This window comes from Lithobates pipiens, unplaced genomic scaffold (assembly GCF_037356315.1).
Source record: "Lithobates pipiens isolate NorthernLeopardFrog02 unplaced genomic scaffold, aLitPip1_a1.2 Scaffold_18, whole genome shotgun sequence".
Taxonomy (NCBI): Eukaryota; Metazoa; Chordata; class Amphibia; order Anura; family Ranidae; genus Lithobates; species Lithobates pipiens.
In genome coordinates, this window is record NW_027507758.1 from 572015942 (window position 1) to 572041903 (window position 25962).

Sequence of the window (25962 nt, forward strand, 5' to 3'; positions counted from 1 at the left end):
CAGACTCGGGATCGCATCGCTGGATTCAGGGGAGGACACAGGGGGAGTTACTTACCTTGTCCCCTGGATCCAGCGATGTCCTCCGCGCTGTGTGATCGAGTTGTCCTCCACTCGATTCACAGTGCCGAATGCCGCCGAGCTCCGTTCCCTGCGACGTTACGGCGCACGGGAGCGGAGATCGGCGGCAAATTAAAAAAAAGTAAAAACACACAAAAGACACACAGCACTGTAATCTTACAGATTACAGTACTGTATTAAAAATTACACACCCCCTTTGTCCCTAGTGGTCTGTGCAGTGCCCTGCATGCACTTTTATATTATAAATACTGTTTTTTCTGCCTGGAATTTGGAGATTGTCCATAGCAACCAAAAAGTGTCAATTTTTCAGCGTTTTAGGATTTGATTACATTATTGAATCATTTTTATTATTCTTTATTATATTATAAACTTTATCATACCCGTTATGTCTGCTAGACTCTGGTTTGAACAGATTTAAGTGAGTTATTCCTAAGAATTACAGGACTAAAATATAAAATGACAAATTTCCATGCAAAATAATTGTACCACTTTCAGCACCTAAATCCAGACTGAATCATACCGCCAGGGAGGTTAGGCAACAAACAGCATGGGTTCATGAAAGACAGAAGTTGTCAAACAAATCTGATTTCTTTTTATGAGGAGGTAAATAAAACATTGGACAGAGGGGTGGCGGTGGACATGGTATACTTGGATTTTGCAAAAGCTTTCGATACAGTTACACACACACGGCTCATGGGTAAGGTAAAGTCTACAGGCTTGGAAAGATCAATTTGTAAATGGATAGAAACCTTGCTAATAGACAGAATTCAGAGAGTAGTGGTTAATGACTCTTACCCCAAATGGTCTAAGGTTATCAGTGGTGTACCCCAAGGTTCAGTGTTGGGACCCTTACTTTTTAATATCTTTAAAAATTATACAGGGTCTGGGATTCAAAGTACCATTTCTGTCTTTGCAGATGACACCAAGCTATGCAGTGGAATAACGTCCTTACAGGATGTCTCCAACTTACAAGCCCACCTTTGGGCAGCATAGTGGTGTAGTGGGTAGCACTCTCACCCAGCAGTACAAAGGGTCACTGGTTCAAATCCCAACCACACCACAACACTACCTGCCTGGAGTTTGCATGTTCTCCCTGTGCCTGCGTTGGTTTCCTCCGGGTACTCCAGTTTCTTCTCACACTCCAAAGACATGCAAGTAGGTTTATTTGCTTCTGTCCAAAATTGCCCCTAGTATAAGAATGGGGACCTTGGATTGTGGGCTCCTTGAGGGTAGGGAGCAATGTAGAGGCATAGAGACAATTGTAGACACTCAGGATGGACTGGTGTCTTTATTCAACCTTACTATGTAATGCACTGTCTAATTGGGCGACTATGTGGCAGATGAGGTTTAAATGTTGATAAATTTAAAGTTATGCACTTGGGGGGCTAAGAATATGCATGCATGATACATACTAGGGGGAGTACAACTGGGGGGGAATCCATAGTGGAGAAGGATCTGGGGGTTTTGGTAGATCATAAGCTCAATATTAACATGCAATGTCAAGCTGTGGTTTCCAAAGAGAGCAAAGTCCTTTCTTGTATTAAGAGAGGTATGGGACTCCAGGGAGAGAGATATTATTTTGCCCATGTACAAAGCATTAGTAAGACCTTATCTGGAATATGCAGTTCAGTTTTGGACACCAGTCCACAGAAAGGATATCAGGGAACTGGAGAAAGTGCAGAGAAGGGCAACCAAACTAAACAAAGACATGGAGGAACTCAGCTATGAGGATAGATTAGAGGAACTGAATTTATTCTCTCTTGAGAAGAGGAGAGTAAGGGGGGATATGATCAACATGTACAAATGTATAAGGGGTCCATATAGTGTACTTGTTGTTGAGTTATTCATTTTACAGTCAACACAGAGGACAAGAGAGCGCTCTTTATGCCTAGAGGTAAAGAAATTTCATCTTGTCCTGTCTTGGAGGTCAATTCCTTGGACCTTATGGCTTGGTTTGTGCTCTAACATGTACTGTTAACTGTGGGATTTATATAGACAGGTGTGTGCCTTTCCAAATCATGTCCAATCAATTGAATTTACCACAGGTGGAATCCAATCAAGTTGTAGAAATATCTGAGGCTGGATTCACACCATTGCGAATTGGATGTGGGTTCCGCATCAAAATTGGCAATAGCAGGAGATTTCGACCGACTCTCTATGGAGCCGGTTCACATATTTCCTAATGCAGCTCTGGTGCGAATTTGCACAGGAGCCCTGTGCGTCTTTAGGTCCATTTCAGGTCCGAATTCAGCCAAAAATTCGGGGCTGAAATCAGACCCAAAACAGTGAACCAGGATGCACCGGACCCCTGCTGGGTGCTACATGCAGTGATAGTGTGAACCCAGCCTCAAGGATGACCATGGTGTCACGGCAAAGGCTGTGAATACTTATGTACATGCAATTTTTTTATTTTTAATAAATTTGCAAAGATTTCAAACAAACTTCTTTCAGGTTGTCATTATGGGGTATTGTTTGCAGAATTTTAAGGAAAACAATTAATTGAATCCATTTTGGAATAAGGCTGTAACATAATAAAATATGGAAAAATTTAAGTGTTGTGAATACTTTCTGGATGCACTGTAGGTGGCTAGGCTGTGAAAAAGTCTCATACATGTAGTGTCCCCATACTTGGGAGAAGTAGCAGTGCTTGGGGTGTAATTGTAATATATCTATGGTGCAGGTGACAAAAAAACAAAAAAAAAAAACAAAGAAAAACACTAGTTACATTGACAACTACGTGAAAAAAAATATTTTATTTCTTAATTTCCCAAATATTTATTGCAAAAAAATGACACCTTCAAAAACTTTTTTTTTTTTTTTTTAATAAATAAAAGTTCTTTATGTATTCAAAAATAGTAATGAATAAATATCAAAAGATATTTAGCTGTATCTGTCCCCAAAAAATGATATGACATTATTTTGGGTACAGTTGTTGCATGACTGAGTACTTATCATTCAAAGTGTGACAGCGCAGAAAACTGAAAAATGGCCTGGGCAGGAAGGGGGTGAAACAGTTCAGTCCAGTTAAATGCATAGTTTACCCTTACAAACAAAAACCTCTCTATGCAGATAAGAGTTCACATTGTTCTGATATGATGTATTAAAATGCATGAGCCTCAAAGCACATGGACACCCCGGACCATACACCGTAAAAATAGAAATGAATGGTTGAATACTAGTACTTGTGCAAACATGAACGTGCATATGGACGTACTGTCGGCATACAGGGACAATCGTTCATACACATGTTTATGCATGTACCGGTGTATACTTGCATACAGCCCATGAGTTCAATGGGCAACTATATGTAGCATCTGTGGCTGCCAGGTGAAGAAAATTAATAAAAATAAGTTAGACTTACCGGTAACGTGTTTTCCAGGAGTGTTTCAGGACACTTTTAAACAGGAAACACACCTCCACCAAACTTTAAAGCGGGAGTCCACCGGGACTCCGCGTTTTTTTTTTTTTTTTTTTAAAAGCCAGCAGCTACAAATACTGCAGCTGCTGACTTTTAAATAGTGACACTTACCTGTCCAGCGCGCCCGCGATGTCGGCACCCGAAGCCGATCGCTCGCTCGGCGGCCGGGTCCCGCCGCCATCTTGGGTATGGGAATCAGGAAATGGAGCCTTTCGGCTTCATTTCCCGGTTCCCTACTGCGCATGCGCGAGCCGCGCGGCGCAATCCGGACGGTCCCCGCTGCCTCTGGGAGCTGTGTGTTTCCCAGCAGGCAGCGGGGCACTTCCTGAAGGGGGCGGGCGCTTGCGGAACGGGGGCGTAACCTACGCTCGTTCCGCAGGCAGCTAGCCCGGAAGTGGGTGCAGTTACCTGGATTATCCAGGTAACTGCACCCCCCTCCCCCCTGAAAGGTGCCGATTGTGGCGCCGGAGGGGGGGAGGGATCAGATGAGCGGAGGTCCATTTTAGGGTGGACCTCCGCTTTAAAAAGAAGGCCTCCTTCCCACATGTTGCCAGTAGTAGTAGTAGTAGTAGTAGTAGTAGTAGTAGTAGTAGAGAACCTCTGGCCAAAGTTTGAGCACATAATTGGAAAATGGTTAGTCACAGCATAAAATCAAACAATAAGGGCGGGTTGTTGCTGTCCTGAAAGACTCCTGGAAAACAAGTTACCAGTAAGTCTAAGGCCGCGTACACACGCGCGGACTGTTCGCCCAACCTTGTTCGGCAAACAGTTTGTCAAACAGTCCGCTCAAAATTTGCATGAGCGGACTTGCCCACACACGAGCGGACTGTTTGACGAACAAGGTTGGGCAAACAGTTCGCTCAACTTTTGAAATGAACGGACTCGCCCACGTAAGGAGGAGGCAAATCCGCCCATTTCGAGCGCGTGTACAGGTAGGCGGGGCCCGCGAAGGAGACGTCGCGGGCTCCGCCGCCTGGAATGGGCTTAAAGGGGAACCCCAACGCCGAAAAAAATCGGCGTGGGGGTTCCCCCCAAGTCCACACCAGACCCTTGTCCGAGCACGCTACCCGGCCGGCCAGGAAAGGGGGGCGAGCGAGCGCGCCCCCCCCTCCTGAGCCGTACCAGGCCGCGTGCCCTCAACATGGGGGGGTGCCTTGGGGAAGGGGGGGCCGCGCGGCCCCCCCACCCCAAAGCACCTTGTCCCCATGTTGATGAGGACAAGGGCCTCTTCCCGACAACCCTGGCCGTTGGTTGTCGGGGTCTGCGGGCGGGGGGCTTATCGGAATCCGGGAGCCCCCTTTAAGAAGGGGGCCCCCGGATACCGGCCCCCCACCCTATGTGAATGAGTATGGGGTACAATGTACCCCTACCCATTCACCTGTGAAATAAAGTACAAATAAAAACACAACACAGGGGGAAAAAATATTTTATTGCACAGCCGGGGGTCTTCCGTCTTCGGGGGTCTTCTCGCCGGACTCCTCCGCTATGTGTGTGTAGCTCTTTTGCCAGCGGAGGAGTCCGGCTTTCTTCCTCCCCGCCGCCGGCCTCTTCTCCCGACTTCGGGGGTCTTGTCCCCCTCTTCGGTTCTTCTGCCGGGCCACCGCGCCTGGTCCGGTGGCCCGGTCTTCTGTCGCCGTCTTCCGTTCTTCTGTCGCCGCCTTCGGTTCTTCTGCCGGGCCACCGCGCCTTCTTGTAGCTCTTTTACAGGCGGTGGCCCGGTCTTCTGTCGCCGTCGCCGCCTTCCGTTCGTGTTCTTCTTCTTGTTCTTCTTGTTCTTCTCCAGGCGATGTTGACACGTCGCTCCCTCCGGCCGGAATGCCAGAGCCGCCCTGCGCTGTGACTTATATAGTGACAATGGGGCGGGGTCACATGGTATATGTCACATGGGTTGATGTCACATGGTGACCCCGCCCCCTTACGATGTCATAGTCCCCATGTGACATCAACCCATGTGACCAACCCATGTGACATATACCATGTGACCCCGCCCCATTGTCACTATATAAGTGACCGCACAGCGCGTCCCCGGCATTCCGGCCGGAGAGCTCGTCGAGTCAACATCGCCTGGAGAAGAACAAGAAGAACAAGAAGAAGAACAAGAACGGAAGGCGGCGACGGCGACAGAAGACCGGGCCACCGCCTGTAAAAGAGCTATAAGAAGGCGCGGTGGCCCGGCAGAAGAACCGAAGGCGGCGACAGAAGAACGGAAGACGGCGACAGAAGACCGGGCCACCGGACCAGGCGCGGTGGCCCGGCAGAAGAACCGAAGAGGGGGACAAGACCCCCGAAGTCGGGAGAAGAGGCCGGCGGCGGGGAGGAAGAAAGCCGGACTCCTCCGCTGGCAAAAGAGCTACACACACATAGCGGAGGAGTCCGGCGAGAAGACCCCCGAAGACGGAAGACCCCCGGCTGTGCAATAAAGTATTTTTTCCCCCTGTGTTGTGTTTTTATTTGTACTTTGTTTCACAGGTGAATGGGTAGGGGTACATTGTACCCCATACTCATTCACATAGGGTGGGGGGCCGGTATCCGGGGGCCCCCTTCTTAAAGGGGGCTCCCGGATTCCGATAAGCCCCCCGCCCGCAGACCCCGACAACCAACGGCCAGGGTTGTCGGGAAGAGGCCCTTGTCCTCATCAACATGGGGACAAGGTGCTTTGGGGTGGGGGGGCCGCGCGGCCCCCCCCTTCCCCAAGGCACCCCCCATGTTGAGGGCACGCGGCCTGGTACGGCTCAGGAGGGGGGGCGCGCTCGCTCGCCCCCCTTTCCTGGCCGGCCGGGTAGCGTGCTCGGACAAGGGTCTGGTGTGGACTTGGGGGGAACCCCCACGCCGATTTTTTTCGGCGTTGGGGTTCCCCTTTAAGCCCATTCCAGGCGGCGGAGCCCGCGACGTCTCCTTCGCGGGCCCCGCCTACCTGTACACGCGCTCGAAATGGGCGGACTTTCCGAGCGGGAACAGTCCGCTCATTTCGAAAGTACAGCGGACAAGCCCACACACGGGCGGACTGTTCGCTCAAACACAGTTTCAGCGGACAGTTTTTCGGAATTTCCGAAAGACTTTGTCCGTCCAACTGTCCGCTGAAACTGTCCGCTGAAAGCCCACACACGAGCGGACTGTCCGCCCAAACACTGTTCAGCGGACAAGGTTGGGCGAACAGTCCGCCCGTGTGTACGCGGCCTTACTTGAATTTTCTCGTAACGTTTTTCAGGACAACACATTAGAGGATAAACAAGACCTACCAACTAGGGAGGGACCACAGCCTGCAGGACCTTTCTGCCAAAAGCCTGATCATTTGCTGACAGAAAATCCAGTCTGTAATATCGGACAAACGTTAAGTATCATGACCATGTAGCCACCTTACAAATTTGATCTAGGGTGGCACAAGCTTTTTCTGCCCATGTAATGGCCTGAGCCGTGATAGAATGTGTTTGAATTCCCGGTGGGGGAGATAACCCCAACAGAGTAGGCTGCCAGAATAGCGGATTTAAGCAATCTAGCAATTGACCTCTTTAAAGCTTGGCGGTCCTTCTTTTTGCCTTAAAGTACAAAAAAAAAAAAAAAAAAGAGTCCGAAGACCTAAAATCCTTTGTTACTTCAAAGTAATGTAATAGAGTTCTTGTTACATCCAATTGTGAAATTGGCTTTCTTTTTTCCCCTGAAGGGTTTGAGCAAATGGTTGGTAGGATGTCTCCTGCGACCTGTTGGGAACTGATGCTACTTTTGGTAAAAACCCCAGATCTGTTTTAAGTAGAATCCCATCTAGGTAGAAGGATAAGAAAGGTTCTTTTACCGATAGGGCGTGCAGTTCGCTAATTCTCCTTGCCGATGTGATTGCAATTAGAAATAGATTCTTAAATGGATAGATTTCTTAGAGATATTGCTTGTAACGTTTCAAAAGGTTCCTTTGTGAGGGCTTGTAGGACCACTGTTAAATTCCATTTGGGAAAATGCTTAGTTGGAGCTGGTCTAGATCTAGTAAGTGCCTTAAAAAAAATCTTGTGACCAAGGGCTCAGAAGAGACTGGTCTCTCCAAAAAATAAAATCCCAATGCAGCCACTTGTACCTTAAGTGTGCTGACTGCAAGGCCCTTGTCTGTGCCATTTTGTAGGAATTCCAATACTGAGGCCGCGTACACACGCGCGGACTGTTTGCCCAACCTTGTTCGTCTAAGGCCGCGTACACACGGGCGGACTGTTCGCCCAACCTTGTCCGCTGAACAGTGTTTGGGCGGACAGTCCGCTCGTGTGTGGGCTTTCAGCGGACAGTTTCAGCGGACAGTTGGACGGACAAAGTCTTTCGGAAATTCCAAAAAACTGTCCGCTGAAACTGTGTTTGAGCGAACAGTCCGCCCGTGTGTGGGCCTGTCCGCTGTACTTTCGAAATGAGCGGACTGTTCCCGCTCGGAAAGTCCGCCCATTTCGAGCGCGTGTACAGGTAGGCGGGGCCCGCGAAGGAGACGTCGCGGGCTCAGCCGCCTGGAATGGGCTTAAAGGGGAACCCCAACGCCGAAAAAAATCGGCGTGGGGGTTCCCCCAAAGTGCACACCAGACCCTTGTCCGAGCACGCTACCCGGCCGGCCAGGAAAGGGGGGCGAGCGAGCGCGCCCCCCCTCCTGAGCCGTACCAGGCCGCGTGCCCTCAACATGGGGGGGTGCCTTGGGGAAGGGGGGGCCGCGCGGCCCCCCCACCCCAAAGCACCTTGTCCCCATGTTGATGAGGACAAGGGCCTCTTCCCGACAACCCTGGCCGTTGGTTGTCGGGGTCTGCGGGCGGGGGGCTTATCGGAATCCGGGAGCCCCCTTTAAGAAGGGGGCCCCTGGATACCGGCCCCCCACCCTATGTGAATGAGTATGGGGTACAATGTACCCCTACCCATTCACCTGTGAAATAAAGTACAAAAAAAAACACAACACAGGGAGAAAATATTTTATTGCACAGCTCCGGGGGTCTTCCGTCTTCGGGGGTCTTCTCGCCGGACTCCTCCGCTATCTGTGTGTAGCTCTTTTACTAGCGGAGGAGTCCGGCTTTCTTCCTCCCCGCCGCCGGCCTCTTCTCCCGACTTCGGGGGTCTTGTCCCCCTCTTCGGTTCTTCTGCCGGGCCACCGCTCCTTCTTGTAGCTCTTTTGCAGGCGGTGGCCCGGTCTTCTGTCGCCGCTGCCTTCCGTTCTTCTGTCGCCGCCTTCCGTTCTTCTGCCGGGCCACCGCGCCTTCTTGTAGCTCTTTTACAGGCGGTGGCCCGGTCTTCTGTCGCCGCTGTCGTCGCCGCCGCCGCCCCCGCCGCCGCCTTCCGTTCTTGTTCTTCTTCTTCTTCTCCAGGCGATGTTGACACGTCGCTCCCTCCGGCCGGAATGCCAGAGCCGCGCTGTGCGGTCACTTATATAGTGACAATGGGGCGGGGTCACATGGTATATGTCACATGGGTTGGTCACATGGTGACCCCGCCCCCTTACGATGTCATAGTCCCCATGTGACATCAACCCATGTCAACATCGCCTGGAGAAGAAGAAGAAGAACAAGAAGAAGAAGAAGAACGGAAGGCGGCGACAGCGACAGCGGCGACAGAAGACCGGGCCACCGCCTGTAAAAGAGCTACAAGAAGGCGCGGTGGCCCGGCAGAAGAACCGAAGGCGGCGACAGAAGAACGGAAGGCAGCGGCGACAGAAGACCGGGCCACCGCCTGTAAAAGAGCTACAAGAAGGCGCGGTGGCCCGGCAGAAGAACCGAAGAGGGGGACAAGACCCCCGAAGTCGGGAGAAGAGGCCGGCGGCGGGGAGGAAGAAAGCCGGACTCCTCCGCTAGTAAAAGAGCTACACACACATAGTGGAGGAGTCCGGCGAGAAGACCCCCGAAGACGGAAGACCCCCGGAGCTGTGCAATAAAATATTTTTTCCCCTGTGTTGTGTTTTTTTTTGTACTTTATTTCACAGGTGAATGGGTAGGGGTACATTGTACCCCATACTCATTCACATAGGGTGGGGGGCCGGTATCCGGTGGCCCCCTTCTTAAAGGGGGCTCCCGGATTCCGATAAGCCCCCCGCCCGCAGACCCCGACAACCAACGGCCAGGGTTGTCGGGAAGAGGCCCTTGTCCTCATCAACATGGGGACAAGGTGCTTTGGGGTGGGGGGGCCGCGCGGCCCCCCCCTTCCCCAAGGCACCCCCCATGTTGAGGGCACGCGGCCTGGTACGGCTCAGGAGGGGGGGCGCACTCGCTCGCCCCCCTTTCCTGGCCGGCCGGGTAGCGTGCTCGGACAAGGGTCTGGTGTGGACTTTGGGGGAACCCCCACGCCGATTTTTTTCGGCGTTGGGGTTCCCCTTTAAGCCCATTCCAGGCGGCGGAGCCCGCGACGTCTCCTTCGCGGGCCCCGCCTACCTGTACACGCGCTCGAAATGGGCGGACTTTCCGAGCGGGAACAGTCCGCTCATTTCGAAAGTACAGCGGACAGGCCCACACACGGGCGGACTGTTCGCTCAAACACAGTTTCAGCGGACAGTTTTTCGGAATTTCCGAAAGACTTTGTCCGTCCAACTGTCCGCTGAAACTGTCCGCTGAAAGCCCACACACGAGCGGACTGTCCGCCCAAACACTGTTCAGCGGACAAGGTTGGGCGAACAGTCCGCCCGTGTGTACGCGGCCTGACACCAAATTTTCTACAGTTCTATTTCTCGAACGACACCAGGAGTTGCAGACCTTCTAATATTTATCATAAATGCTTCTAGTTACTGTCTTTCTACTGGAAAGTAAAATGGTTACTAAGGGTTCTGACAGACCTTTGACCCTTAACAACTGCTCCTCAGATACCAGGCATTGAGGCTTAGACTGACCACATCCAGGTGATGTATCAGACCCTGCAGCAGTAAATCTTGCCAGAGAGGTAACTACCAAAATGGTTTGACTACCATCTGCAGAATGGTGGTAAATCAAGCTCTTTTTGGCCAGAATGGAGTAATCAGGATTACGGACACCTTTTCCTTTTGTATTTTCCTCAATACTAACGGAATTAGCTGGAACGGGGGAAAGGCGTAACCCAGATGAAAGTTCCAAGGATGTGCCAAGGCATCTATCCCCCGAGAACTGTTGCTTCTGTGAACGAAAAAGAAAAAGGAGGAGCTGTGCATTTTCTTCTGACACAAATAGGTCCACCTGTGGATGGCCCCAGGCCCTGGTGACCATTGCAAAAACTTCTGGATTTAAGCTCCATTCTGCCTCACAAATCAATCTCCTGCTCAGAAAATATGCCACTATGTTTAGTGTGCCCTTGAGGTGGACTGCAGATAAAGGACAGCAAGTTATTTTCCGCCCACTCTAGGATCTTTAATGCCAGCAACTGAAGAGTTTTGCTTCTTGTGCCTCCCTGCTTGTTTAGGTAGACTATGGAAGTGGCGTTGTCTGATAGAATCTGGACAAGAAAACCTTGGGAGGATTGGAGAGAAGGCATCTGCCATTAGTTCCCTCCAATTTGAGGACCTTTTTGCCTCGGACCGGGACCATTCTCCCTATGTCAAGTTCTGATCCAAGTGGGCCCCCCATCCATCCCTACAAACACTGGCATCCATTGTCACCCCTTTTTCTCTTCGGAATGACCATAGTAGGCCTTTTGATAGAATTGCCCAATTTCTCCACCACCAAAAGTGATCGTTTGACTCTGGGGGGAATCTTTAACTTTGTGTCCAGAGATTCTGTCCTGTGGTTCCATGCCTTTAGGAGGAAACTCTGAAGAGGTCTAAAATGTAGCCTTGCCCATTGAATGGCTGGCATAGTCAAGGTTAAAGTTCCTAGGGCTGACATAACCCTTCTGACTGACATTTCCTGATTTGTCTGTAGCATAGCTATTATATTTTGGACTTGGATTATTTTTTTTTTTCTCTTCTGCAAAAAAAATTCTTTGCTCCACTGAGCTTATTTAGTACCCCAGAAATTGTACTTGTCGAGCCAGATTGCAGTTTGACTTCTGAACATTCCAACCCAAGGTTTCTAAATGACTGTATGCCTTGCTCAGGTCTTCTAACAATTTCTCCCTGGAAGGGGCAAAGAATAGCAGGTCATCCAGGTATGGGAATACTGCGACCCCTTCAAGGCAGAGAGGTTCAAGGGCTTCTGCCATCACCTAAATATTTGCAGGGCAGAAGAAAGGCCCGAAAGAAGGGCCTTGAATTTCAGATGTAGCTGAAAGGTTATGTCTCGTTCCTCGTGCTTATTGCCATCCTCAGGAATTTTTGAGACTGAGGGGCTATAGGGATGTGCAGATAGTCATCTCGTAGGTCGATCGATGCTATGAAGCACTCCTTGGTCAATAGGTTTCTGACCGTGAAGATAGTCCATACAAAACCTCTTGTATAGGACTGATCTGTTTAGTGGTTTTAAAGTTGAGGATTAATCAAAAACTTCCAGATTTTTTTTATATCAGAAAAATATGGGAATAGAATCCCTGATAACGTTTCTCCAGTTGTACTCGAGTCACCACCCCTTGTTGCCTCAGATCCTTTAACTGGTTCTTCATAGCTAGGGCCTTTAGTGCATCTCTTGGTAGGCTTGTTACAAAATGACCTTTCTGAGGGGTTATCCGAAAATTTTATTTTGTAACCTTGGGACAGCATGCTCAGACTATACTGGTTTTCCGTCATGCTTGCCCAATAGGGGAGAACATTTTGAAGCCTTCCTCACACGTGTAACAGGCTGTCATTGTGTTTTGCTGGTTGACGTGGGAGGGTGAAAAGGGCATTTCCTTTGCCTTTTCCCCTCTGCCCTGACCAATTTTTATTTTTCTCTTGAGGTTTTTTACTTTGTTCCTGAATCCTTTGAGATTGAAAAAAATAAAAAACGTTCGACTGCCTGTTTCTTCTTCTTGACAGGAAAGGACTTCTTTTTATCTGCAGTTCTGTCAAGAACTGAATCCAAATCAGGGCCAAACAATAAGTCCCCTAAGAATGTTTTTGGATGCCGCATCTCCCGAGCAGGTTTTTAACCACAGCGCTCTTTTGACTGAGTTAGTTAGGGCTGTGGCTTTTGCTGTCATCCTAATAGATTCTGCTGATGCGTCTGAAACATAAGCTACAGCTGATGAAAAAAAAAGTTGTAAATTAATCAAGAATTTCTTGCTTGGGGGAATCAGTTATTATATGAGCTTTAAGCTGGTTCACCCAATATTCCATATTTCTAGAGACACAAGTAGTCGCCATTGCTGGTTTGAGGTTGCCAAGCCCTCTTAAGCTGTTGATCCATCTTTTTATCCTTGGGGTCCTTTAAAATCCCCATGTCCTCAAATGCCAGACCAGTGGATCTTGAAACCTGAGAAAAGGAAAGGCTGCATTGAGTTTTGGAACTTTATTCCAAAGTGACACTGGCAGTGGCGGCCTGTACACTGTGGGCGCATGGGCACCCCCCCAATCCATGCACCGGGCCCCTTTCAGGATGCCGGACGCATGGATTCCTATGGTGGGGTGGAAGAGGGTGGTACTTTTTGAAGCACCCGATTAGAGCCAGAGGGTCTAATAGGCTTCAAAATATTTTGAATAGCCAATTTCGCTATTTTCGCACTAACCTTCCTCCCCGCCAATCAGGAGGCAGGGCAGCAGACCTTTCCCCCCCCCCCCCCCCCCGATTGGCCAAAGCGCCAGGCCACCCTGACGCTTAGGAAGAGGAGCGGAGAAGACACGCTGAAGGAGCTGCTGCGGTAAGTCCCCTCTGCCAGAACCGTGGGTGGGGATGGTTCTTGCTGCCAGAGCCATGCACGGGGGAAAAGTACGATTTTTGTGCTCACCGAGTCCTGCGTACATCCTGTCATGCAAAGACAATTCTATTCGCTCTTCCTCCAAGCCCAAGGTAGCATAAATTGTCCTTAGTAGGCCGTCTACTTGCTCCAAAGACAATTTATATTTAGAAGATGCATTTTCCATCTCATCCTCCGACTCTTCCTTAGAATGTGAGGGGGAATGTCCTTCCTGATTATGAGGACCTACCTCAGCCTCCACTGCCGGGACTAACAATGAGCTCTGAGAGGATTGTGAAGTGGACACTGACTTAAGCATGGATTTGCGAGTGAAAATCGAAAGGATTAAATGGTGGAATCCAGTTTCTTTTTGACTGATGTAATCAAATCGCTGCATGCGGAAGAAGCTTCTTCCTTAAGAGTCAATGCATGCTTGACAGTTTTTTCCAGCCTTCAGGTAATTCTTCTTTGCATGAAGGGCATTTTCTTTTAACCCCCGGGTCATAGCTCTTGGCCTGCCGTGACAAGGGAAAAAAAGGAACAGAAAAACAAAACCATCCTAGTGAGTCAGCCTGAACTCTTCCAATATGTTCCCCACAGGTGCAGTGAGAAAACAAAGAGCCTCAGACAGGCCCTGCCACCGGCGAGACTTCAAAGTAGAACACCCATCTGCCCCTTACCCGAGTTTTGCTGGTGCATGTGCCTGTTCCACTTGCTGTGGCTCCCGAATCCATCCTGGTACTGCAGCGCGATGTATGTGGCTAAACGCCGGTTCCGGACTCCATTAGCCCTTCTGCACCAGTCCAGAACCAGAAATTTAGGCACCAGACCTGTTCCTCCCTCCTCCCCCTGACGCCATGCGCCCACTCCTAGGATGCTGCCCCACTTCAGGGTACCTCACTTCCGGTGGATGCAGTCCTCTGACTGCCCACCCCAAGATGGCGGCAGCGTTCAGAGAAGCAGCCTGACCTAAAACAAAAATGATGGCCTCCATCACCAGCCGCCACCTGTAGTTCCGGCTCTCCCCGAGCACTGACGAGGGAGGAGCCTATCCAACAGCTTCTGCATCACCCTGTGGAAATGGTTCTCTTCTCTGGCCTCTTAGGACAACACCTTGAGAGCTCCTGACTCCCCACTAAGTGTTCCCTGCCGGAGGAAACACAAAAACTGGCAACATGTGGGAAGGAGCCTCCTTTTAAAGTTTGTGTTTCCTGTCGACAAGTGGGAGGAACCACTCTCGAAGGTGCTATCCTGAAAGACGTTTAAGAAAATATGCTGCAGAAACAGGAAGGGATAGCTCAGCCGCAGCACAGCTCACCCGGCAGGCGAGGATGAAACACGTTGCGGATGTGGCCTGGATGAATGCAGCTGAGGCCACTTTTATCAGCTAACCACTCAGGCGGGGTGAGGTGTGTGGCAGCCGGGCTATCCCTTACTATTTCTGCAGTGTGCTTTGAATCTGAAAAGACCTCTCCTCAGCCTGCACCCACACTTGTCAACAGCATCCAACTCATCGGACCTCGTCAGCCTGAGCGGGGACCCATAAGCATTTATCCTGGGTCACAGACAGATTTTTATGCCATACAGCCCCATAAATCGAGGATAATTAGCAATGATTTTGAACCGCTGCGTTTGCAGCAGCGAGTTTTTTTAGTTTTTAAAAAAAAGTTTTTTTTTGTTTTTGTTTTTTAACAGTGTTTTTGTGTATTTTTCTTCATTGCAGTGCTGTTCTACGTCATATGTTTTTAAGCACTAAACAAGATGACCTGTATCTGACAGATTAATAAAAGAAAAATGACAAGGTAACATCTTTGATGAACACAAATTTTTATTTTACAGAAAGTGGTCACAATTAAAAAAAATAAAAAAAAAATCCACACACCACACATCAAAAAAACTTATAAAGACCACTCCAGGCTTGAGCCAAATCAAAGCAATGGTGGCCAAATTTCCTTGATAAAGGGGGCCTTATGTGTGGCCCTTGACATTGCAAAAGGGCTGTACATAGGCACTGAATGTGATCCTACAAAAAGCATAGAAAAATCTAAGAAGGTAGTCAAGAGACTACAACAGTGCTATAAAAGACGGTCAGAGCCTGAAGGAAGAGTGCTACAGGGGTTGTTGAAAGAATGTACCATGCTTCAGGAGACAGTCATGGACAATACATTAGACTTTTATGGATCACAGCTATCACAGTCCCCTTAAAAATTAACACTTCTACATTTGCATGCTCTTCCACCCTTATTAAAAAGTTTCAGGGATGGACAGCACAGAAAAAAAAAAATAAATAAATAAAAAAAAAAATAAAGTGAATAAGCCATTTAACTAAAATAATCTATGTTAAATATGCTTTCCTTCACTGACCTGAGTAACAACCTAGGTAACAAAGCCGCAGACTATTGTCTCCAGGGGTCCTGAGAGCCATACAATAAGTGCCAAAAGGGATGCAGATTGGGCACCAGAAAATAAAAAGAATACAATTGATCTCAGACCCATAGGAGATTTACTCCAGGGCAGGCTGCACCATCTCCAGACTTGACCAGTTTCTGGCATGTAGGACAACACCGGGTCCTTCTCTACAGCCCACATGTTTGGCCAACGGCTTCTGACTACTTGATGGACATTTTCACATTGCTCCTTCATGTATATTTGTGAAGGAAAGAAAACAAACTATTTAACAAATAGAACTCAGACTAATGAATACTTTTTCTTCACTAGCCTGAGTAAGAACCTAGGTAGCAAAAACACTGACTTATCTACAAGGGTCCTGAGGGCTGCACAATAAGTGCCAAAGGGTTGCAGGTTGGGCACCAAGGAATTAAAGTGTAAGGCAGCCCACAGACTGTTCAATTTTCTTACCTTCCACCAAGGGTGGAAGGAAAGAAAATGTATTCTTCCATCACACATTCAGTGTTGAGATGGGGGAATGCCTCCTGCAGAGTTATTGTGTTCTGCTGGCAGGGGGACGCAGGGACACTTTCCGGGTCGCAGAATACAATTACTGCTAGCAGCTATAGCCACTGTCAGTAATTGCATGCAACAAGTCCCAACGGACTAGTTGTATCCAAGTCAATCAATGGATCCACTTTTGGTACAATCAGCCTGCCCATACATTGAACGAAATGAGTCAAGTCCCTACTGAACCAGAGAAATTTGGATCCATGTATGGCTTAAGTTTCATCGCCGACCCATGAGTGATTTACTCCAAGGCAGGCTGCACAACATCTCATAAATTGAAGTTTCTGGCATGTAGGGCACCACCAGGTCTGCCTCCACAGTACAGTTGATGGGCATACAGTCTGACTACTTGATGGCCATTTTCACATTGCTTCTTCATATAGATGTGTGAAAGACATAAAACTACGACAATTTTTTTTCTTCACTGGCCTGAGTAAGAACCTAGGTAAGAAAAACACAGACCATTGTCTTCAAGGGCCCTAAGGGCTGCACAATAAGTGCCAAAGGGGTGCAGATCTGGTACCAGGGAGATAAAGTGAAAGTTTCATCTCAGACACAAGGGTGATTTACTCCAGTGCAGGCTGCACGGCATCTCCAGACTTGACCAGTTTCTGGCATATAGGACAATACCAGGTCAGCCTCTTCAGCCCATATGTTGGGCCAATGGCCTCTTTGACCACTTGATGGCCATTTTCACATTGCTCCTTCATGTAGATGTGGTAGTGCAGTGCTTTCCTCTTCATCTTGTCATTCAGCCAGTCAGCAGTAAAGGTTACAGCATAGTCTATTAGAGTAACCAGGGTCTCCACAGGAAGAACGGAACCCAGTGATAGAGGATGGACACGTGCCAAGTATAGAATTTCATTCTTAATAATGTTACCTGGATAGAGCAATAAAAAAAATAAAAAAATAAAAATAAAAGGAGAATAAACTAAATTTTATATAACTCTAAAAGGCAAGATATACTATAGAATGCCTAAATGAGAGTTCTGTAATCCTTTTTAATTACAGAATTCTCAATATAGTGCTGTAGCTACAGGTTTGGACCTGCCTCACCCACTCTGGGCTGCCCCATCATGGACATCGGGAATGCCAAGCAGCTCAGTACACACCTGCTCATTTATCAGACATGGAATCATGCATCATAATCCATGCAATAATCGGGCCATTGATCTCAACTCCCATATATAGAGTGACAGTGGAATGGAACCAGGGAACCCTTGACATGAAGGACAAATGCAACTCAAGTGACCTGTTCATAGTAGCAACATATTTACGTGGGCTAGAGAAAGTGTACTTCATTGGTACCTCACAGATAGGTCAGCATGGTGAAAAGAAGGTGAAGGAAGGTTCCTAAAGGACATGGTTTATTGTGACACACTTTTCCACATCTTCCAGCATCAGCTTCCTTTGTGGATTTTTGCATTCGGTCACATGACACCTCAGAGCTGCAAAGAAGTTGGTATTAAAAGAGTTCCTACTGTCAGACATGGATAAGAATGGGGAAAAAGTACCTATATTAAAGCCCACCATGTGTCAATGGCTGCAAAGGCTTCTTCTAAATGCAGGACGTTATTATAGATCCATTACCCAGGTGCTCAAAGGAAGTTGGTTCTGGAAGACTTCCTTCAGTCAGGCACAGATTGTAGGTTTGAAAAAAGCTCATGTACCTATATAAAGCCCACCATCTGTCAGTGACTGCAGATCCCACTCTTAATGGTGTCTAAATCTGAAGATTCCCCACTCAGGGCCAGCAGCCTAATATTGCTTAACATTATTGGTCCAGGGGCAAATGCCCCTGTCTATTCTGCCCTGTCCTTTCCTGAAGGGGGCCTTCAAAATGCAGGAAGCCATAATTGATCTAGTGCCCATAGTCCTACTGTGGCATGTCCTTGTTGTGCCCCACATCCCGTCACTGCATATGCATACGGGCACATGATCCCCTGACCCCTGTAGAATTCACAAATGTGTTTAAAAAAATTAAAAAATAATACCGTACTTGGTTGCATGGGTTTTTGAAGACTACCAGAGCACCACATATCTGGTTTTCATTTACCATGGTTTTGGCCATTTACCACACTTCTTTATGTTACTTGATTATTTTCTAAATTTGGTGACAATCAACATTTTGCTGACAACTTTGCCAAATTATACTGACCTTTAGGCGCTCAAGATTTTATTCCAATTTTATACATCCATAATCCAACAATAACTTTTTTTATTTTTATTTTTAAAAGAAATCAGTCTTTTTTTTTTTTAATTATAAAATTTGTCAAGGAGATCAGCAAGATACAGATTACCTTTACTTGGGTTTATGGTTTTAAAAAACATTCTTACCATGTATATTTTGTTTGTACATAGGAGCAGTTATACAGTGTGTACTGTGGCTTCTCCCACATGGGTGTACTACAGCATACACCCCTGTGAGGGCCACGTTTACCTGCACGGGGATGTGAAGGTGTTATGTGCATCCCTGTGCAGGCAATCCCATTGATGCCGATTGGAATGCAGCTGTGCGCCAACGCCTGCACTGTTGGGAGCAGCAGCTGATCTACAGATTTCTATATTTAATACACATTTTTTAAACCCCTGGTGGAAAAGAAAAAAAACAAAAAAAATGGCTTAAAAAGAAGGGGGAAATAAATAAATAAAATGTCGTTTTGAAATAGAGTGCTATAACACAATATTACTGACGTATCATGGTAAAGTAGTTGCTCATACTAATGGCAAGTTACTTAGCTTAGTACTACCATACAAATCTAAAGGAAATATGAGCAAGAGATTAGAAAACTAAAATCCCACTCCCTCAGCGCTCTCTTATCAACAGATCGGTCATCTGTTGATAAGAGATGTGCTTTTGAACCAGGTGCTTCTGGTAAATGCTTGCATTCGTTTTGTTGACTACGAATTATTATTGAAACACTGATGGACTTTTTTTTGTTTCTGGCAAGTGTAACAGACTTTTTTGGTTTCTTACATTTGTATTGCAACCAAATATATGAATAAGAATGGACATATGCCCATTTGAGGAATATGTATGCAGAGTGATCCATAGAGGAATGAATTAAGCTTAAATAACACACCGTATTTATGCTGTTTATATAAAAAAAAAAAAAAAAAATTCCCATTATATATATATATATATATATATATATATATATATATATATATATATATATATATATTTTTTTTTTTATATTATAAGGTTTTTTTACTGTGTAGGTTGATGTTTGCATATACTTAGTTTTGCATTACATTTTAAATTCATACTTATAGTTTTACGTTTAAGTTTTTTTTTTAAAGCGCTGCTAGTGCCTTTGTTATATTCACCGTTGGTGACTTTCTTTGGCACCAGATTTGAGTACCATACAAATCTGACTTTTACAAGGGGTGTGGTAACTTTAGCAAAGGAGAGCATCCTTGAAGAAATTATCCTTACCTACTCCAGAGAAGACTGATTGATCCATTAGGGTGATGCAGACGGGTCTGGGGTGGGAGAGGGCACAAAGGGCCTTTTCCTTATCAAATTCTGGACATAAGATATCAGAAGTTGGCTCCACAAATGGACATGAGCACCATGTCATTCGGCAATTGTAGAATACCAAGAATCCCCCGCCATCAAAGTGGACAATTAACCTAGTGCGGTGCGTAAAATGTACATACATCAGAAAAAAAAAAAAAAAAAAAGAAGAAGTAGAAGACAGTATCATACACACCAAAGCGAACCTGTCCTGACTTAAAATTTTTCCTAGGCCTCATTCACACGGCAGTAGCTTTTCAGGTTCACTCATGTGCAACCACATGGTTCTCAAACAGAGACGAGCACCTGTGTCTGTGCAATCTCTGCATTCCCATAGACATGGATGGGCTGCCTGCACAGCACCTTGTAACTCCAGCTACTTACAGACAAGGCCCATTCACAGACTATGGGGGTTATTTACGAAAGGCAAATCCACTTTGCACTATAAGTGCACTTGGGAGTGCAGTCGCTGTAGATCTGAGGGGGGCATGCAAGGAAAATAACAAAAACAGCATTTTAGCTTGCACACGATTGAATGATAAAATCAGCAAAGCTTCTCCTCATTTCAGAGCTTCCCAGATCTACAGTGACTGCACTTCCAAGTGCACATGCTGTGCACTTGTAGCGCAGAGCGGATTTGCCTTTAGTAAATCAACCCCTATGGGTCCAAGTGCCCATGTGAATGTGGCCTTAGGCAACAACAATGGTGGTGCCTCCAAGTACTTGTGTCGGTCCCCAGATTGATCACTTTGTCCAATTGGATCCCTTGGACCTAATCTCAGCTCTCTCTCTGTTTGTTTGTCAGATTAACATAGGGACTATTGGATATGCAGTGCCAGGTCCCTACTTTAAGATGGGCAAATGGGCCTAAAAAAATATTTTATAATTTATTATATATATATATATATATATATATATATATATATATATATATATATATATATATATATATATATATACATACATATACATACACACACACATATACATACATACATACATACACACACTTAGAGGGTCATGGCTCGGCGACCAGGAGGGAGGGGTAGGTAGCTGAAGACCTACAGCACCACTGGTCAAAATTTGGGGCTCCTATCATCTATGGTTGTCAGAGGCTACATACAGAGTGGCCAGTTTAAATACAAGCTGGCACACTCTGTTTGCAGTAGACTGAGAGGATGAGCTCACAGTGCCTCTCCTCCCTTCTTGTCAGAGGCACTGAGCTCAATAGACAGCTTGGAACCTGCAGAGTATGACAGGCAGCACCACCTGTCAAACTCGCCTGATTTCAATGGGACCACTCCAATTGCAAGCCAAACTCACTCGCAGTAGCAGCATAGTCCAACAATGTAAATCTACCATTCAGCAATGGGAAAAAAAAAAAAAAAAAAAAAAAACACACACAACAAACACAGACACACAGACACGGACACACGGAGGCGGCAGTAGCGCCTCATGAATGTCTGTCAGCTGGTGCTATACCACTAGTTGAAAAGCAATCCACATCTCGCTCTAGGTGGTAAAGCTTGTTTGGGTAGCATACAAGACCCGGAAGTGATGGATCCTCAGCTGCGACGTACGTTTCGCCATGCTTAGCATCGTCAGGCTAAACTGTGTTTACTATGCTTCCATTTGTGAATTAACATGAAGCCGCTCAGCACAGAGCACTTCCTAGTCATTTGCTACCCAGTGTAGCTGAGGTTGAAAAGAAAGGCATGCATTTGAGCTTTGGGGTGCACACCCTAATGGAATAGGCTGCTCACACCTATGCTGGAGAGTGAGCTGTATGTACTGGAGCAGAGATATATCATTGCTGCATGGATATTGGGCAGTGTACATTTAATTAAAAAGGTCATTGGTGCATGGGTACTGGGGAGTGAGCTGTGTACTGGAGTGCAGATCTCATTGGTGTATGTCGGACACTGGGGAGTGTGTACTGGAGTGCAGATCTCATTGGTGTATGGACACTGGGGAGTGAGCTGTGTGTACTGGAGTGCAGATCTCATTGGTGTATGTCGGACACTGGGGAGTGTGTACTGGAGTGCAGATCTCATTGGTGTATGGACACTGGGGAGTGAGCTGTGTACTGGAGTGCAGATCTCATTGGTGTATGTCGGACACTGGGGAGTGTGTACTGGAGTGCAGATCTCATTGGTGTATGTCGGACACTGGGGAGTGTGTACTGGAGTGCAGATCTCATTGGAGTATGGACACTGGGGAGTGAGCTGTGTGTACTGGAGTGCAGATCTCATTGGTGTATGTCGGACACTGGGGAGTGAGCTGTGTGTACTGGAGTGCAGATCTCATTGGTGTATGTCGGACACTGGGGAGTGTGTACTGGAGTGCAGATCTCATTGGTGTATGTCGGACACTGGGGAGTGTGTACTGGAGTGCAGATCTCATTGGTGTATGTCGGACACTGGGGAGTGTGTACTGGAGTGCAGATCTCATTGGAGTATGGACACTGGGGAGTGAGCTGTGTGTACTGGAGTGCAGATCTCATTGGTGTATGTCGGACACTGGGGAGTGAGCTGTGTGTACTGGAGTGCAGATCTCATTGGTGTATGTCGGACACTGGGGAGTGAGCCGTGTGTACTGGAGTGCAGATCTCATTGGTGTATCATTACTGGGGAGTGGGCTGTGTGTACTGAAGAATTACAAGAGCTTTGCCTCTGCTTATAAAAATAAACTTGTCTATGTCTTCCAATCCCTGATCCTGTGTACTCAAAGCAGCAGAATAAATGTTACCTGGGAGTGGGGTCTTTCCAGTCTCCTTTCTTGTTTCCACTTTTAGCACGGGATAACTCATTCGCTCTCACACTTCCATACAGACCAAAGTGGAAGCGCAGCCACTTGCGCACCGGGGTCTCCTCGCTTGTCTCGGGTGTGCTCTGGGAGGGCTCATTTATCAATGAACAGTCTTCCTCCGACTTCCCATTATCCTGAGTATTCACATTATCAGCCTTCCCTTGTTTATTCATACGGCAACCAAACGCTAGGTATAAATTCTTCCCATGAACCTAAAATAAGGAAATAAATGGTGGTAAAAGCGAAGCATACAACTAAATAAAAAAATACACACACCCTACATTTAAAGTGGAGTTCCACCTAAAAGTGGAACTTCCACGTATCCGATTCCTCCCCCGCTGCCACATTAGGCACTTTTTTGGGAGGGGGAGTGGGGGTAGGTACCTCTTTTTTTCTTACATGTACCTGTCCCCACTTCCATGAGACTGGGCCGTGGCAAATTACATCAATAGTTTAGCGCCCCCTCCTCCACCCTGGCCATTGAGAGAGTACAGAGCCCTACACTGACGGGTTCCCTTACCCGCAATGGTGGCGGCAGCACCCACCCAGTCAGTGTAAACATCGGCTGCGGTGCAGACATGACTGGACAGCCAAGTGTCCTAATGTTAAAATTCAGCAGCTACAGTATGTGTAGCTGCTAACTTTTAATTCTTAAAGGGGTGGGCGGGCGGACCTCCTCTTTAACCAGCAGGTAGTACAACAGGCATAATCTGGAATTGTATTGTACAGCCCTAGTAAAAATCAAGAAGGTTGAAGAAATCTCAACCCATAGTGGAATTCATCTTTAGAGTGTCATTAAACTCACATAACAAAAAAAAAAAAAAAAAAACACCACAAACACACACCACTATCAGTACATGCTGTGCATACTCACTCACTCACTATGAGATTTGTTTTCTGCAAAAATCCTGGTTGAGCCTCCCGTTCTCCATTTCTCCCTACTCTCCATGTCCCCACTGCAGCTGAGGATTTTTGTAGAGCAGTGCTAGTGCACATGCTCAGTTTTCAGTATATTTCTACCCTGAGCATTTCCTCCCTATAAAATCCGAGCAGCCCATGTTAATATAGATTATAGAGTTACACATGTGGGCGTATGCACTCTGGTAAATGACACCCGCCTTTCTCCCTCCTCTCCCATGCCCACTAGCCAGCTATACACAATGGTTGCGGGATACTACATCTTGATTAATGGAGGCTTCACCTCCTTATTCTAAGACACAGGTTAAGACACAGGCTGGGGAGGGGGGTGCACAGCCTGTGACTGGCAGAAATCCACCGATTCCATGTTATTTCAAAAATAAAGATTTATGATGTAAATCTCGGTACATGCGCAGTTCTTGACTGTGTTCACAAATTTATAACACCGATCAGCCCTTTTAAAGCTCTCATCAGGTGACTTCTTACAAAGTTACATTGTTGCAGTGTGATCACACTACAGGAAGGGGGAGATTGAGGAATTTCTTCCTCCTTCCTAAACTGATCTATTGTCATCTCTATGCTACAGGCAGGAGAAAGCAATTCCTTAACCTCTTCTCCTCCAGTGACTGGACTGCAACAATGTAACTTTGTAGCAAGTCACTTGCATATAGTTCAAGGATCATTTTTTTTTTTTTTTTTTTTTTTTTTTTACTGATATAGTACATTTTGAAAAATTGTACTGTTGCTGTATATTGTAACATGTCAAGAATGTACTTACTGCATCTAGACTGGTTACTAAAAGGTCCACTTTAAGAATGGAGTAATTATGTGGCTGCTTTGGTCTTTTAAAAAGTTTTACTTTTTTTTTTTTATATCAAAACAAAAAAAAAAAATCATATATGTCATTCTTACCTGTTTTGTGCAGTGGTTTTGCACAGAGCAGTGAAAGTCTCTCTCTGATCTATAGAGTTGTATATAAAATGCACTTTTTATCTTTCAAAAAGTATTTCCCAGCGCTAAACCTTTCATCCAAATTCTAAATTGCTGCATTTGTAAATTTCAAAAGCCAATATAAAAAAAAGGAATAGTAGTGGTAAAACCACAAAACACACACGCACACACACCACTTGTAATTTTTGTTTTTTTTGTAGAACTCGCTTTTAACCACTTAAGCCCCGGACCATTTTGCAGCTAAAGGACCAGGCCCCTTTTTGCGATTCGGCACTGTGTCGCTTTAACTGACAATTGCGCGGTTGTGCAATGTGGTTCCCAAACAAAATTGCCGTCCTTTTTTCCCCACAAGTAGAGCTTTCTTTTGGTGATACTTGTGTGTGTGTTTGTGTGTGTGTAATTGTAAATATATATATATATATATAAAAAATATTCCCAATAGGTGAGGATATAGCGCACTCGTGCTTAAATCACGTATCTGTGTGCAGTAGGGTTTCTACCTTTTCTTCAAGTCAAACCTGAACACTTTAGTGGCACACAGCAATTTTTTTTTTTTTTTTTTTTTTTTTTTAATAGTGTAAACCATACATATATTTTGCTATTAAATCATAATCATATGACGTTAATAACAAGAGTCCCTTTTTACATCTGGGTCCACAGAGTTCCCCTTTAACATCTGAACTCAGAGTTCCCCTTCATTGTAAGGGGGGACTCTGCAGATTCTGATCTAAGGGAGAACTCCGGGGACTCTAACATAAGGGATGCTCTGGGAACCCTGATAACTCTGATGTACGGAGAGGATTCTGATGTAAGGGGGAGCACTGTGGCCTCTGGTACACAACTTTAGTTGGTATAGCTATGTAAACATTAAAAATAATTGCCTATACTGTTTAGAATCCAGTAATGCACGGTCTCACCCCACTCTGTTGCAACATGCTCAGTTGCTCTCCATTTTTAAGCATTTTTTTATTTTATTTTTTTTAGGCGCTGCTGAATTTGTAGAGACCGATCTGCTGACAGCCTTAAAGCAGAATTAAACCCTCCTATCCTCTACATCAGGGCTATGCAATTAGCGAACCTCCAGCTGTTGCATAACTACAAATGCACATATGATCAGTTATGACATCCATTTGATGGTTTGACAGTTTGGTCAAGGACACAAATAAATGTGGACAGGTGGGAATCATGACATTCCAGGAATGCAACTGGTTTTGAAACCATTAAATTGATGGGTTTAGTTCCACTTTATGATTTACTGCTGTTCAGGTGCTTTCGGGTTCAGCAAAATGGCAGCAAGAAAAAAAAAAAAAAAAAAAAAAAAAAAAAGCGTTGGAGGCAATTTACAGCACACACCAATTTTGGTAGCATAATTATTAATGTGGAATATATGTTCCTTGTTAAAGGATAAACAAGTCCAGATATTTTGGCTGGCGATTCCAAATCTTTAGGTTCAGTTACCTGGTGATCTTGGAACTGCTGTCCCATCAAGTCTTGAAGAAGAATCTGTTTTGTGCTGCCACCGACCTTCGTCACCCGCTGGCCCACAAACGGCGAGGTCACGGAGCAGAACTTCCTCACAGTGGGACCTTCCGGCATGTTTTCG

General features: G+C 46.4%; 1 protein-coding gene across 1 annotated transcript in view; it reads right to left on the reverse strand.

The window, feature by feature from the left end:
• Positions 1-15564: 15564 nt before the first annotated feature.
• Positions 15565-25962, reverse strand: part of NEIL2 (nei like DNA glycosylase 2) — a 14696-nt gene continuing 4298 nt past the window's right edge. The window contains exons 2-5 of the mRNA XM_077490353.1: positions 25818-25962; positions 22431-22702; positions 19602-19798; positions 15565-17042 (exon numbers count right to left, since the gene is read on the reverse strand). The exon at positions 25818-25962 is cut by the window's right edge and continues 15 nt beyond it. Coding sequence (XP_077346479.1) covers positions 16729-17042; positions 19602-19798; positions 22431-22702; positions 25818-25955 — 921 coding nt within the window. The 5' untranslated portion in view covers positions 25956-25962 and the 3' untranslated portion in view covers positions 15565-16728. The remainder of the gene's footprint in view (positions 17043-19601; positions 19799-22430; positions 22703-25817) is intronic.